At 43.6% G+C, this 16,074-nt stretch overlaps 1 protein-coding gene across 6 annotated transcripts in view; it reads right to left on the minus strand.

The window, feature by feature from the left end:
* The window catches only part of CCDC186 (coiled-coil domain containing 186), a 33,959-nt gene extending 18,240 nt beyond the window's left edge, over positions 1 to 15,719 (minus strand). For 2 of the 6 annotated variants that reach the window (XR_014695019.1, XM_084525967.1), the window contains exons 1-5: positions 14,463 to 14,548; positions 7,095 to 7,248; positions 5,426 to 5,476; positions 2,602 to 3,291; positions 130 to 256 (exon numbers count right to left, since the gene is read on the minus strand). Coding sequence is in view for 5 of the 6 variants with exons in the window: in XM_084525967.1 (XP_084382093.1) it covers positions 130 to 256; positions 2,602 to 3,287 (813 nt within the window). In the remaining variant the exon portion in view is untranslated. Of the gene's footprint in view, positions 1 to 129; positions 257 to 2,601; positions 3,292 to 5,425; positions 5,477 to 6,291; positions 6,311 to 7,094; positions 7,249 to 14,462; positions 14,551 to 15,570 lie in introns of those variants that run through there. The other 4 variants (XM_084525968.1, XM_084525969.1, XM_084525970.1 and 1 more) reach the window with 4 other exon arrangements.
* Positions 15,720 to 16,074: the final 355 nt, after the last annotated feature.

Consider the following 16,074-nt stretch of genomic DNA (forward strand, 5'->3'; position numbering starts at 1 on the left):
CACAAAATACTCAGCATACACAAGCATGGGCACTCCTTCTTTCTCCCCTACATTACCACACATTCTGTTAAACAGGGGCATCATGTACAGGTGAGATACCAGCTGCCACTTCTGTTTCGTTGTCTGTACCTGTTTGATGATGTTGAGGTGTTGCTTTTCTGTTTCTGTTCGCTTTTTCAGTTCATCTTTTAAGCTGTCCTTTTCTGAGCAAATGTCCAAAATCAGTTCTTGATGTTTTTTATTTTCTTTAATCAATCTGTAAAGAAAAAGAAACAAGCTGTGAGGTACTTCAGTACTGTATTTTTGATTTATTTATTTTGAGATACATGTTTCTTCCTTCTTGACTGTAAATCCTATTGCAATTAGAGCCAGGAACACTACTGAACTCCACCAAAGCCTTACCAAAAAAAAAAGTACATTGTGCCTGTGAAGCTTAACTCTAAACCAGCCAGCAGCAACTTTCTGATGAGAACACTGCTTACTTCCAGCATTTTGGGGTTTCTACCGTCCCTGATTATGTGAGATATTTCATGCCTCTAAGCTACTCCAGAACTAGCAGTGAGTTCTGTAAAGGTTAACAATTTTAAGTTACTTTTGTACACAGAAACTTCCAATCACAGAGCTCCCCAGTCTAAGCTCTGAAAGCACAGACAGTGTGTTCATTTCCTGGATTGGCACAAACTCTCACAGCAGCCTTTGAAGTCCACAACCTGCTAAGAAATAGGACTTAGAAAATCTGGGTTCCACGTAACTACAACAGCATCCGTGCTCGTAGCCCTTGTAAGTTAAAATGTTTAGCTACGGTCTGTTCCTTTGCAGCTGTTTGAAGCCTGAGTTGAAGCTGACACCTTGACAATACTAGATTTAGCTTGACCTAGCAGTGCAATATGTGAAACTCAGAAGTCATTGTCAGAGCTGCTGAGTCTCAAATGTACTTAAATGGTTAAAGACACAGTTAGGTAGCGGGTATTTCCAAAAGCACCTAGGCAAGTTAGGCCACCAACCGCACGAATTTGCGTGCGGTATGTATTTACCTGAACAAGATATTTAAATACCCTTTTAGATATGTACTTTCATCTTTAGCTTCCCTCCTTCAAAAAGTATTTCCTAAATAAACAAGGCTTCCAAATTACAAAAACTTCAATACCACCAGCGAAAGCAAGCTTCGGTTAAAGAACAGTTCTGAAGCAAGGAATATTCCAAGATAACAAATGCTCAAAGGGAGTTGAGATTCACACAATCGCTGCTCACTTACCTAGCACAGATCTGCTCATAAAAGACAGCTGGATTACTTCCAGAGCAACGTTACAGGAAATTCTTTTGATCATAAACAAAGGGACAAAAATCAGCCCAACCCAGAATGCCCTTTGGACTAAACAAAGTATTCCACAGCAGCTTTGCACTCTTGAGGTGAGCACCCAAAATTCAAAGGGGTGCAGCTGGCAAAGAAAGAGACTGAAGGTATGTTTATATAAAACAAATCTGTGTGTATATGTAATAAATACATATATCTACACGCACATTTGTCTCTAAGTAATTGGTCCACTGTTGAAAATACTGATCTGCCTTTGAATTTACTGTAAACAAACACGTAAAACCCAACTGACTTGTTCACTTACCACTTTCTGGAGTTAGAACCATCTACACACCGCTCCCTTCAGATTCTCATTCCTCCTCCACAATTACTAAATGCCTAATCACACATACCCAAGCCTTCCTGTCATCAGCTCACTTTCCTCACGTTTATATTTTGTCAGAGGTTACCTACTGAGGTGCAAGAGAATGCTTTCCCTACTCTACTTTTTGGGAGTTTCTCCCTCCCTGTGATGTCCTGAAGAACAGGGCACTCATTTCCATCTCTGCAAGCAGGAATAAAATTAAAGTTACAAACCATGTTTAGTTAATAAAAAACCTTTTTGAAGAGGTAACAGAACAGTAAAGGCCAACTGGAGAATCAAAAAAAAAATAAAAATCAATCAATGAACTGGCTTTTGACAAGCATGCTTCATGTAGCAGGTGGTAGAACTACTAAGCCCAGCTGAATACAGCAAAGTTTAAGCATTTCAAAAGCCCTCCTGTACCATTTCAAACACAAAGAACAGCTCTCAACCAACTAGAACCTTCTGGATTATGAGAAAAGACTGAATTATGATATTGCACGAAAAAGAAGCAACTTCAAACTCAAATCAAACACAACTAGTGAGAGTTTGTAATTACAATGGTTCATTTCTTTAAAGACATACAGGGACAGAATGAATCTTGGTCTATTTTTAAATACTGTAAAAGCAATGGTGATATAAGTAATTCTAGGCACTGGCAAGCTATTCGACTGAACAGTTGGCCATTCAGTTCCTGCCAAATCCCACAAGAATTCAGAGATCTGAGCACACATTTTTATTTAAAAGTGCATTCCACACGTAATAATAATTCCTCATTTACTGACCTGTTTTTTTTTTTTTTTAAGGAAGTTCTTCATCTGTCCTTAAAACAACTCACAAGACATTATTTGTTTCATACCACAATGTTGTGTTCACGTAATACACATCTGAAACTTTTCAGTACACACCTCCATAGCCGTAATGAGAATACTAAAATACTCACTTTTTTATAGTTTGCTCCTGCTCCAGGTATTTATCTTGCACGCATTTTTCAAACACAGCCAAGGCATGTTCACCTTTCCTCACACCGTTTGGACATTTGTGTTCTTTGGAAAAATCTGTAGATAGGAGTTCAGACTCTATTTCCTTCAGCAAATCGTCCTGTGAGGAAGTCTGATGCATCGTGGAAATAAGCTTCTTTGTGCAGTCTGTGTCGTAAGGGCTTTCCGAGTAGATTTTATCACTGGATTTTTTCACAAAGTCAGATTCCTCCCTTAGCTCCTTCAGTATTTCCATTAATGATTGTTCGGCCTGATTAGTTTTTGGATCTTGTTCAAATTCTTCGCTAGATAAATGCCCTGGCTTCGTGGAGCCCTCGACCTTACTTTCAGAGCAGGTACTGGCAGCGCAGTCCACCCCTCCGCTGTCGTCAAGCGCTGGCTGCTGCTCCCGTCTTTCTGCCAGGGTCCCACCGCTGCTCAGGTCAGTGGCTGATGGATCCTGGGCTGAGGGCAACAACCTCGATTCCATGTCCAGGATGCCAGCTCCAGCACAAGCACCACTTGAGCAGTCCTTTGCTCCAGGTGTTTCATCTGTCCTCCTGTTTTCTGGGCACGTGGAAGAGGCATTGCCCGACAGATTGACTGGCTCCGGAGTGCCTTGCGTTTCTGGGACATATTCCTCCATCATTTTCCTTCAGAAAGGTAAAAGAATTCATATTAGACAACGTATTATATTCAAAATCAAAATTAAAGATTAAGAAAGAGGAAAGAAAGCCTACTGGAAAGTAAAATTCAAAGGGCAAAAATATCTAGATACAGAAGCTATGCAGAGTTTGTTGTTTTTCCAGCCTTTTACATCAATTCTCCGAGTTTTTCTGAAGGAGGGTGATAAATCAAGGAAAGCAAACACGAAGGAGTGGGACAGTAAATGCCAACGCAATCAAAAAAAGAGTTTTTTTTTAGGATTAAAAATTCTGATTTTAAACCAGAAAAAGTTCAAGTAATCACCTCTGAAAAACATTTCAGATATAACAAAAACACCTAAGAATCGTGTGCTTTTTAGCTTTCATTGTCCCACACACAGTTTGAAAGTAACAATGTGCCTCCACTCACTCCTTTTTATAACACAGGGGAACTCCCTCACCCAGCCAGGGAGAAAATACTTCCTTACTGTCACGTCCTCACCCATTACCCATACAACAAAATGTATCCGTACCCAGCAACCCAAAAGAAAAAGGGGGCTGAGGGTGAGATTCTCTTCTCCCATCTGCTAGCAAGCAGCAGAAATCTCTTGCTGGATGAGCACAGATGGTCTGAGGCAGATTTGCTCTCCCAAAGTAGCTTGCAGAGCAAACATTTGAGGAGTTGAAAAGCTATGCAGAAAGTGTTCTTCTAGAAGGACACCGTACTGTGATCCAAATAGCTAGAACATTTATGGAACAGCCTGGATATGAAGTTGGATCTTCTTTTTCAGGACTCCCAGATGGTCAGGTGTCTGCAAAGCCTGCTGGCATTTTTATCGAGCACAAGAAGCTCTTATCATACCCTGTCCATTAGGGGAAATTCATTACAGCAGTCATAACTTTTGGATGTAACCCTGCCGCCCGTACTGGATAAATTAGACTATTTATAAACAGAAGTCAATTTTTTCATTTAGGAATTCAGCTTTGCTTTTCCAACAATTATCTCAAAGGAAGCAGTAACTCTGCCATCTTGCAATATCAGGCATGTTTTCATACTTCTCATTTCATTCAGCCTTCTCATTTGTTTAGCTTTTTCTCACCCATTTCACACAATTGGAGTTGTTCAGCTACACGCTCCAGACTCTGCACTTGAACTCAGACCGAGAGGAAGCCCTCTGTGCCACTTGGCTCAACTCCTCCAAAGTCCCTGCCTTATTAACCAACACTTAGTCCCATGGCTTACCCTGTTAAAACAGAGGGATGCACGAATCCCATTATGTCTGTGCCTAATTGCTACCACTACGCACCAATAGGTATTAAAAAAAAAAAAAAAAAAACAGAGAAGGAAAAAAAAAAAAAGGTCGCCTCAGCTCAGCTGTTTCTATCAGAAAATACTATCAAAAAAGACCCACCTGAAAACACTGCCAGGTAATCTCTAGGAGGAAAATAGAAAGGGAAACTAAACCTAAGGCTGTGTATGAAAGAGAACATGCTATGGCAACAGTAACAAATCAGCCAATGACAATTCTCTCTCTTTAAGTAACAAACAGACCTCTTTTCCTTTTTGGTTTCAAAACAAAAAGCTGAACACCACAGTCTCTAAAACCGTACAAGTCAATAGGAACCAGAAGACAAATGGTAACTAAAGCTACAAATGAGAAAGAGGTGGTGAATGGCAGACTTGTTACACAACATACACTGTGAAACTTTAACAAGGATTCCCAGTTTACAAGCAAATCTTCTCTGACATGAATAAAATTCCTGATCCCCCTTGGCTTCAAATATTTATGTTTAGGTCAATACCAGAGCCAATGAATCCATCCGCTTAGTTTGTCCAGCCAAAACAACTGCTCTTTTGGTAGCTATCTACATTTTGATAACTGCTAGTAATCAAAGTTCAAGATGTTCTTATGTTAGTCTAAAAAAATAAATGGAACAACCCCTACTTAAGATCTAAATTGGCAAGCAAAGAAAATGAATACAGCTGCAAAAAAAAGCATTGAGCTCAACAGTAGCAGAACGCCAGCTTCTACTTAATTAAAAAGCTGTTAAAAATAATGATTGAGACTGGTGCATTTAACACAGTCAATAACCGTCAGATCTGCAAACAATGCTGCTGTTCAGAGGGAAGGCAGGAATTCACCTCCTAGTATCTTGTCACGGGCAGCTTACAATCCACACGCTCAGCAGACACCTGTTAAAAAAAAAAAAAAGAAAAAAAAGGCTGTTAGGATAAAGCTGAGGTGCAACTTTTTCCATAGCAGTTCCTGCAGCTTAAGTCCTTGCTGAGACTTTCTCTGGAATGATCAGAGGTAAATTTTGGCTCAATTTAAGCCTTTTCTAAAGTACTTTAGAAAGTGTTATAACCCCCCCCAAGATGTGAAGCTGTTTGATGTATCGCTGCCTCAGAGCTGCCCATCGCAGCCCAGAGGCTGCAGTTAACTCCCAAGGGAGAAGTGGTAAAAGCAGATCTGGGAGCTTCCACATTGGTCACCACACCTAAACCTCAAGGCCAGTCAGCAAAGTGGATGGTATTTTTCCTCACACAAGAGCAACAAGTGAAAAATAAAGGTCTGTTAGGCTGTTCTTTGGGAAGAACACTGATTTTTCACGTTGCTGCGTTACTTCCTTCTGTAAATAAGACTGAATTAATATTGGAGACACACAGGGAGTTTGAAGTGTCTGTACAAATCTGTTAAAGCTTGAAGAGTAAATTCTGAGGATTCAGTGTTCCCTGCAGACTTGCTCTACATCTCAGTGGTGCCCAGAATGTAATGTCCTACATTAAGAATGTTCCCAGCCCGATTCCAATATCCTGGATTCTACATCTATCTGCCCAAATCGATCCCAACCTGTTCCTGCCCTGAACAGATGTTTTCTTTCCTCCTGCTGCCACTGAACCATACTAGTTTTAAAATATAAATAAAATCTTATCCTAGGATCAGAATTTTATCTTCAGAAATATCCAGCCACAGAAATCAGGTGGAGTAGCTGTCAATGCAAATTCACCTTAATATTCAAACGTGTCTCTTGCATATCCAAAGTTTGTCACGTCCACCCCAGGCAAGTAAATAGAGCAGATACCTCATTTGTAAGGCCACGGACAGAAAACTGCAGTAACAACAGCAAAGAAAAGGCTCCTGCTTGGTAAGCAGAACTGTGTGTGTGAAAGTAGCTTAAAAAGATTGACACTGCCAGCCTGGCACCAGCCAGCTGAAACAAAATATGATAATATTCCCTTGTTTCACATCAAGCATACGAATACAGCAGGTCCCAAATACACCTGACACATATTTGACAGCAGCTCGATCTTTTTCCAGGTTCCATCTACACTTTCTATCACCCTACCTACCCTAAACGACTCTTCCAAAGGTCAGGGAAATAATTAAGTTGCGGTACCACTTCCTTATGCCCCAGCCCAACCACCAGGGCAGGCCTGCACCTTCCTGGGTAGGAACTGTGAGGTGAGCACAGGGAGGGGAGCTCGGCCCCAGCGTGCCGCCTCGCACCCCCAGGTACCTCAGGAGCCTGCTGGGCACTGGCATGGTGCAGGGAAGGCTTCCTGCACCCAGGCCATAAGGTTTCTGCTGCTGTGGCAGAGCCAGTTTGCAGCCTTTTCTCCTACTGCTGTAACTTAAATGTGCTTGTCTGCCAAATTGCTGCAGCAAAACTGATGGGAATCAAACTCCGGAAGATTTTGGGGGCCTGCAGGTACAGCAAATGGCCAGCACAACTTTCTATGGGAGTGTCTCTCAGACACATACATGAAAGAAAGCAAAGACTCAGGAAACCAGCAGTTTTTCTTCACTCACTGTGTTTGGACCAGAACAGAAGCATCCTCTCTAAACTGCTAATCAAACGGCAGAAACACGAACAGAGGTGACAGTCACTCGAGCTCTTCGGCTAAGCACTGATACAAGACAGGTATTGATCCAGGAGGAACATCAAAAGCCTTGCTACACGATCCTGTAAAATACCAAAAAAAGAAAAAAAAATATTCCTTGTAGCTACCTTCAGCAGCAGGCACTCTAACACGTTGTTAAGCCCTGGCCTCGGCAGCTATCTGTAGATAAGAGGTGAGAGCACAAGGAAACACTTGCAGAATTAAGGCTTGTAATGGTAAAACTTACAAAGGAAAAAAATTACAGGTTGCTGGAATTTATTTGGATTACATCCCTTTATGTTCTACTGTCTGCTAGTTGCCTATCTCAAGGTTTAAAGTGACTTAAAAATTAAGTCAAATAATGTTTAATATTTAGCTACCCTAACAGTACAGACCTGATCTGTAAAGTACCAGCCAGTAAGATCAAGGTCTTAACTCGTCCTATGAGATCCAGCTGCTGAGTGGACGAGTCGAGCAACTCTTTATCACGCAAGATTTGCTCTCGTTCTCGCAAGACGAGTAAACACCACACTGCAGCATGTTAGCTGGATTTCTGGAATAAAAAGGTCTAATTATGGTACTATACCCTTGCTGTGATGATGTATTAGGGTAGCACAGTACCTGTTTATTATGTTATTTTTACAGGGAACTGAAAAAGGAATTCCCAGAAAAGCCAGCAGTATCATCTCTGAACAGTACTTTGACTGTTTATTAATCCAAGATTTACTAGTCCACATTAAATAACTGTTTAAGGACGCAGCTAATCAGCCATTAATATTTAGTTCCTGATCTACAACCATAGCAATCACCTGCGGCAATAAGAAGCCAATGAGCAGTAAGAAGATGTCACCTCTTTTAATACATCTTCCAACTCAAATTCTGATTTTCATACTGATATATATTCCAAAAAATTAGGTTGAGAATTAATTTTCATATGCAGTAACAAAAATAAATGTAATTACTGTTGTTTAAGGATCACACTTCCAAATATACTATGAGACGATGATGAATGCACAGGTGCCAGAACACAAGCCAGCAAGGGACAGCTTCTACAAGCAGACCTCGAGAAACCAGAGTACAAATAAAAGTATTTCAAACAATAGCTACACTGAACCACCAGACTAACTCCTCTGTTCACCTTCACTAGAAGAACTCTGAAGATTTAGGAATTTTTCTGTATGAGCAGAGAGCTAAGACCTATCATGTTCATCTCAAACTTGCAGCTTTTCTCCCTCCTGCTCTCTGCTTTTCTTTTGCCTTTCTGCCTATCGCCAATTCAAAAGCGCAAGAAGATGCAGCAATACAGGTGGGAAGGCAGAGGGAGGAAAACCAGCAGCAGTCCTTCATTCCCATACGTGCTTTAACAATAAATTCTCACTTCAGAGGCCAGTCACTGAGCACAAGGAAAGCAGGTTCTCCAACACTCGATCCTCCCTTTTCAAAAAAACTGCTGAAAAGACCGTACACCCTACTTTTTAAGATGCTCTTGACACATTTAGCTGTCCATCCGGTTACCCACTCAGGAATCTTCAGCCCCGTTCCAACACCGCTACTTTCCAGCCACCAGAAGTTAATTCATGATGCAAGCAATTCCCTGTGTGCTTCCCACTGCCTGCACAGCTCTCAGCAGGACCACAAAACCCTCCCCTCCCCTGTTATTACAGGCATGCCTTCAGAATCTGGTGCATTTTAATTCAATATCATGCCATTTCAAACCGCCTGCCTTTTCAATCTTACGGAACACAAACACGATCCTTTTAGATCCTGGACTACAAAGACTTCCTAAGCAGATGCACCGTTAATGCCAGCATTCAATTTCACGAAGCCGGGAGTTTGAACCATGCCTCACGTACGCTGTAAACAGCGGAGAAGAACAAAGAGGCTTCAGGCAATTTCAAAACACATCTGACGACTCATTAGATGACAGAAGTACGGGAAGCGTTTCCTGAAGCTGGACTGTTGAGAAAAAAATCACTGGCAATATGGGAAAAAAATGAAAATGTGCATCTTGTCATCAAGTAACTATCACATTTGGGCTTTTACCAGAGACAGAGTGAAGTGACAGAAGCGTGGCACTGCCAGGACATGGGCTGGCTGTTCAGGGCAGTCCCAGGAGATAAAAATTGCTGCTGTAATAGAAAAAGAATGTATTTAAGCTGCAGAGCTTAGCTATACAGTAGAGAAGCAGGACAAGGAAGGGAAGAAAGGAAGTAACGCTTCAGGAGTGTGTACATAATAACAAAGACTTGCTCAAACCAGAGGGGATTTTGAGAAGCAGTGAAGAGCATTGAGATACGTGCCTCAGAGTGAAAGAGGAGTAACCGTCCTGTTAGCAAGAAGTTAACACCATAAATGCAGCTCACCGAACACCAGACATATTCAGCCGTGTGTTAAACAACGTAGAGATCAGTTGCAGCCAATTATGTTTGTTCCTTCCAACAGTGAGGGGTTTGCAATAGCTTTGCATAGATGTTCTCCCCTCATAGCTGTATTATGAGACCTTGGAGGCACACCTCTGGCAAAGAGAGCAGCAACTCCTTTCCACCAAGGAGGCAGGGATACAATCCACAAACCCAGGCAACCACAGCTCTCACATCAGCAGCTACCACCACACGTGCTCTTCACCTCTGGAAATGTGAAAAGCATCCAGATAGGCTTTATAGTATCTGAGACAAACTTATTTTTAAAGTACAATGTAACTTACAAAGCCATCCTCTTCCCTCTTACTTACCTGTCACAGAGAGCACTCAAATTTCCTGCAAGCAGTGGACTGAAGTCCAATGACTAAAGCTGCAGTAGCGGCACGATGCGTTTTGGAGTAGGCGTGGGACAAGGAAAGAAAAGATGAAGCACTCTGTGGCTCATCAGCAGATGACACCACCAGGCAGTGGGGTCCTCAGCACCATGACCAGGCAAACAGAGAGCAGAAACACCCGGTGACACCACCACAAGCAGCCCACATTCCAGAGGGATTCACACAGTCACGCTGAAACTGCAGCCTGTGCTGTATCTAGATACAGAAACACTGCTCACCTCCACACAGGATATGGAGAGAAAACCCCTACCTACAGGACAGGCCCCTTCCAACTGCTCCAGAGCAGCTCTCTGCCCTGGGATTAGAGATCCTTGCTTCATGATCCGTCCTTAAACTCTGCACTGGACCAAGAGCTTACAGAATAGCTGCTGTTATTATTTAGTTTGTTTTTCAAGATGGCACCATCCCAAAGTAATACCCACAGAAAATCTTTTGCCGTGGGCAGGGACACCTCCCTATTACTGTATCCCAACAGAATAAGTGCTACTTCCTTTAACCAGATAACCCTAAAACAAAGACATTAAAGTCACCATGAGCAACCAGACAACTCTCAGAATCCCAGAAATTGCTGTTTCTTTTTAGTTTGGGTTTAATTTCCAATCTATTACACTTGGTTAAGAAATGAAGCCGTAGGACAGCTCGTGTGCTCTCATACACAGAATGGATCTCCAAGCAGACTGCTAAGGAAATAACTGATGCTGGGGCAAGACAATTTTTTCCCTTCATATAGTAGCGCTGCTCATTTTAAAAGCTCCAATGCAGCTCTTCAAGAACTTTTCACATCTTTACTAGACAACAATCATTTAATTTGGATAATTAGTCAGCACTAATTGAGTGCCAACCTGTCATCACAAGAACTCTCGTTAAAAGTTTTATGTGACAGTATGACTAAAAATAAAACGGAAGAAAAATTTTACAGCTTGTGTTAGCAGACAGCTGCAGTGTAATCCTAGTAATACTTTCACCTAGACTAATCTGAACAGACCAAACCTATCTTTGTCCAAGTCACGTATGTTTTTTTTGTTTGTTTTAATTATTTCCCTAAAGCAAATATCTTCAGCTATTGTCTACTGCTCATCACACTGATTAGCAAAGCCAACTTCCCTGTTGTTTCCAGTTAGCAGCCAGCGTACCTGTACTGGGCACAGCATCTTTCACAAGAACTCCATCTACAATCATTTTCCCAGTCTAAACAGTGCGTCTCCAGGTAACACTGCAAAAGAGGGAAAATCAACTCCAAGAGATAATTGTTTTCAACTGGAAATTCTAAGGAAAAGATGATTCACTGAAATAAATTCTGGTTTACAAAACCAGACATGAGAAGTATCTCTACCGTATCGCTGTTATGTAGAGGGGCAGATCAAAGATTTCAGCCAAGAACAGCGTCAGAGGAGATTCAGTTCCTAACTACTGCCTGCATGCCATACAGAACAGAGAGAAAGGCCAAGAGGCCTCGTACACTGATGGCCTTGTATGTAGATGGCACATGTAGGAAGCAGAAGAAAACCACCCGAGTGCCACCTACACCAGCTCTCCCAACACTAATTCATTTTCACCCTAGACCAAAGACTGGATATAGCTCTATGCTAGCCGAAACAAAGGGTTACAGGGGTACCAGCGCAAACAGGACACGCACAAGAGGTAAAGCTGGCTGCGTGCTGGGACGCCGAGCTCTCCAGCCCAGCCATAACTCGACACAGTTCCCGATTCAGCTCACACAAAGACCTGCATTGATGCAAGTGCTGGGAGAGCAGGGCGTGGAAGCGTGCACATACACAGATCCTCTCTAGATTTCCTTGCTTGTCTCGGTTTAATACTTTAGCTTGCTTTTCTCTTTTTTTTTAATCTTACTTTATACACACGCACTGATTGCATAGCCCCACGGCAGTCCTAAGGTGCAAAGCTCATCATCGCTATCAATTTTTTCAACGTGAGTCAAGTGCTGTAGAAGACGAGGCTTACTCATACTTTAACGTTGCTTTTTCTTTGCTTATGTCACAAGTCAAACAGTTGAGCAACACCGTATGAATTCCTTCACGGCATCACCAGGTTTCCTACCCGTGTCTTGCAAGCGGTTAGTATCACGATCACATTAACTCCGCACACAGAGCCAAGTAACGGCACAACTCCAAAATAAAGTTTATCAGTTAAGGTTTAACAAGTGGGACTGGACTTGTTCCCCATAACACGAGGCATCAGGTACTCAGAGTATTGCATTTTTTTGTCATTCTAGCCCCAAGGTCAGAAGCCCGTGTCTCAGGGAAAACCACATAGGAGCAAAGCATCCCTTTTACTTTGAGCTTCAAGTGAGACATACGGGATTATGCACAGACCCACAATCTTCTGTGGGCAAGCTTCTTCAGCACACAACTCCTACTCTTCTAAGTAAGGAAAGCTGGTCTCACCTACACTGCTCAGCAACTGCTGCAATACCATCAACAGCACCAGCACAGCCATTCAGGATTTTAGCATCATGTGTTCAATTCTGCTCAAAAAGGCGAATAGCAGCCAGTTTAGTCACCACTACTGCCTCATTTGCGTTCACCTTCTCACCTGTGCAGAGCAGAATGCTTTAAGGGAGGAGAAGAAATCCCACTGATGACTGAGATCACAGCCTGGACAAAGCATATATTCTATGACAGGTCTCCATCGTTAACCAGTTAGAAGTTTCATCCATACGATAAAAATTAGAGCACAGGCAGCCCTTTTTACAAAGCTGTAGTGTCATGCAATCAAATTAGTAAGCTACTGGTCTTGGCTTATTTGGCATCGAAGATACCAGCATATTGGCAATCAAAGGCTGTTTTCAAATGTTCTTTCCAGAACATACACCAGGGTTGTGAAACTCCAACCAAGGCGTTTCTGTCTGCCTGACCTCTGTATACTGAAGAACACCATTCACGAGGACGGTGAGGCACTGCTGTTCTCTAACCTGATCCTCCTACGGAGCTTCTCCAGAACCCCTGAGGGCAAAAAAACAAACAGGGAAAAAAAAAGTTGATCTTTTGCAGACCTGAATGAGTCAACTGAGAGCTCTAAAGAAGACGGACTTCTGTTAATTAATAAGAGGTATTATGTAACATTTGCACATTAAAAACATCAGTGTTCCGTGTGCTTCTTGAAGACAGATCATTTTCTTCTACATCTCTACTCTTCTGAGACTGTTTTGTTTCTGATGAGATTTTTGTTTCAGCTGGAGGCAGCAGGGTCTCAGTCTATAGTCTGAAGGTAAGCTATCCATAAGGACTACTGATTTAACACACTGCCTTTTACCTAATAACAACAGAGCCTAGCCAGAAAAGAATTTGCTTTTCTCCATACCTCTTTAAAAAGCCAGCTTCAGGAAATTCAATATTAGCCTAGGGAAACGATAAGCAACATACCTATTAATTAGGACCAAAGAAACCATTCTCTCTGTTTGGTTCCTCAGTCCTCTTCTCAACACTTTGAAATACTGAACTTTGCAATCCTAACAAACATCTGTCAACCATACCAAATCAAGTAAGTCTTTTAAAACAACAGAGAATATTGTTTTAAAGCCAAGGCAAGAAAGGACGATTGAAGAATTCCAGAAAAAGACGAGAAGGGCTCAGAGGCAATAAGGATCAAGTTTACATTTAACCCCCCTCTAAACTGGATGACGTTTCAAGGGGACTGCCTTCTCTCCTGATGCCTCTTCAGAATTTCAATTTCTCCTGCTTTTAGAGCTCAGCCACCCCCTCCTGAAGCCAATGGCACCGCAAGCATTCATTGCAGTCGCTGATTGCATTTCCTTCTCAATATGAAAGAGCAGCTGTTTTCCATGCTGTTTCGACAATTTCCTTGTACAGCAAAACACACCAGGACGTCGGTCACATGTGGCTTTTTTAGCACGTTCTGCCTGTCACATTTTAACTTCTGGAAAGTTTACACCATAAACCAAGCCAACAACAAAGCTGGAGGACCCTACCCCTAACCCTACACGCAGGTTTCAGCCCCACAAGAGACCCTCCCGTGGCGTGCACGGTCTGGCTGGAAGCACCCTCACACCAGACCCACCTGGGCAGCCGATTTTGCAGGCCAGGAGCCCCAAACCCACACCCACACCCCAAAACCCAACCCATAGCAGCTCCCTGCTCACCCACCCAGCAGGGGCTTCAACCACCCCCCCGCAGGAACGAGGACACCCTAATGCTGGAAAACAACCTTCGCACTGATCCACCACAACGCTATTTTTTGTCAGGGGATTATTTAGGGGCGTAGCGAGCCCCCCAGCACCCCCAGACGCGGGGACGAGCCGCCTCACGGCATGGAAACCTCAACGGGGCGCTCCCACACCCCGCTTTAGGGTCGCCCCGCACCGAACCCCACCACCACGGGGACACCCCCCCGAGCCCAGCCCCGGCCCCCTCGGGCTCCCTTAGGGCTGAAAGGGCCGGCAGCGAGCGGACACCCACCCGCCCCTTTCCCCTTTTCCCCCTTCCCCGCTCCCGGCCGCCTCACCGTGCGGGGCCGGCGGGCAGGGCGGCAGCTCCCCCATGGCCGCGGCCTGACACATCAGCCAAGATGGCGGCGCGGGCGGAGCCATGGCGGAGCCGGCCCGCAGTGGGCGGGAGACGCGCAAGGGGGGACGCGGGGACGGCCCCTGAGGGGCCGAGCCTGAGGTGTTGTGGCATTCCCACAGCAATGGGGAATGCCTCTCCTGTCTACCAAGGTGGTTGTGTGGCACGAAGTAATCCTCACCCCTTCGTCATGAAGGGAACGGTGCCTCGCTTTTCTGTCGCGGTGCAATAGGACGGGTTAGGGTGTTCCGGGGTCTGGCCCCGGCGAGCGTCTGCCAGAACTTCACCGCTTCTTTGCTGAGGGGGTTAAAAAATAAATAAAAAAAATAAATGAAATTTGCCCCACAGCAAAAGCCTTGATTGCATCTAGTGGTGAGAGAAGCAAGTGCTCCGCGGAACACAGTTGGGAATCCAGAGGACAATATAAATGCCTTTTTTTTATCTAATAAAAAATAAATTGATAGAAGTACGTTAGCAGACACTGTAAGTGATACCAGCTGCATTTACTGTAGCAGCTTGGCTGCCCCAAGCCATGGCATCTGTGCCCTAGGAACTCCTTAAACGTAAGGAGCCACTTGGAGCAACTGGGTCAGGAGGGACCTCAGGAGCATGTGGTCCAACACCTGCCCCTCGGCAGGGCTGACTGCCACCTTACACATACTTTTTTTTTTTTTTTTTTTTCTTTTTTTCAGCAGTGATGAAATCAGGTTAAGAAAATTGAGGCTCTGCTCTCCCAGGGAGGCAGGCAAAAAGGACTTTTGTAGGCAGCTGGACTCTCCACAGCACATAGGCTCAGGTACTTCTGACTCTCTTTTAATACCAATGCTGAAGCCAAATTTTCACCTAAACACCATCTTCTCCCCAGCAGGCAGCTACGGATACTTTGTGAATGGTAATGTCAAGACCACAGGTCAAGCCCCTTCCCCAAACTGTCTGCACTCAAATTAAATAAGAATAACCAAATGACTGCAGCTCTTAGGTAGCCAGCAACAGCTCTCATTCGGCACCACAAATGGTGTGGATGACAATTTCTGAGTGAGAGAACTTACCTTCTAAAAGACAGTCATATGCACAGACTCCCCTTCTGCTGCAGACATAAGCTCTGCATTGCAGAGGCAGAAGCAGAATTTGGCCTGTTTTTTCAGAAAGTCACAGTTGGAGCTTTTGCCTCTTGTTTTGTTGTCTTCTAAGAAAAAAAAATATATATATATTCATGTAACTGTTCAATTTCTAGCTCATGTTTTTTAATTATATAGCTTTTTATAGCTCTGCCTACTGCAGGGGCTTATGATCCTCCGTTTTTCCCTTCAGCTGTAGAAGTGTCAGCATCCCCACTGTAGGGGTAAATAAACAAGGAGGTAGCTGAAGCAGCAGAAGTGCCGAACACCCTGTACTCCTCCTCACTTCTCCAGACCATTGGCACTGGAGAGCCGTGGCTGGCAACATTGAGGAGGAGCCGGGAGGAGGGCCCCATCCTCTGCAGTCATTAGCAGGCTGCTCTGTTGTAATGTAATTACTGCAAGCTGATTTAATTTCACATCATGCCTCTCATA

The sequence above is a fragment of the Aythya ferina genome, assembly GCF_964211825.1.
Source record: "Aythya ferina genome assembly, chromosome: 7".
NCBI lineage: Eukaryota > Metazoa > Chordata > Aves > Anseriformes > Anatidae > Aythya > Aythya ferina.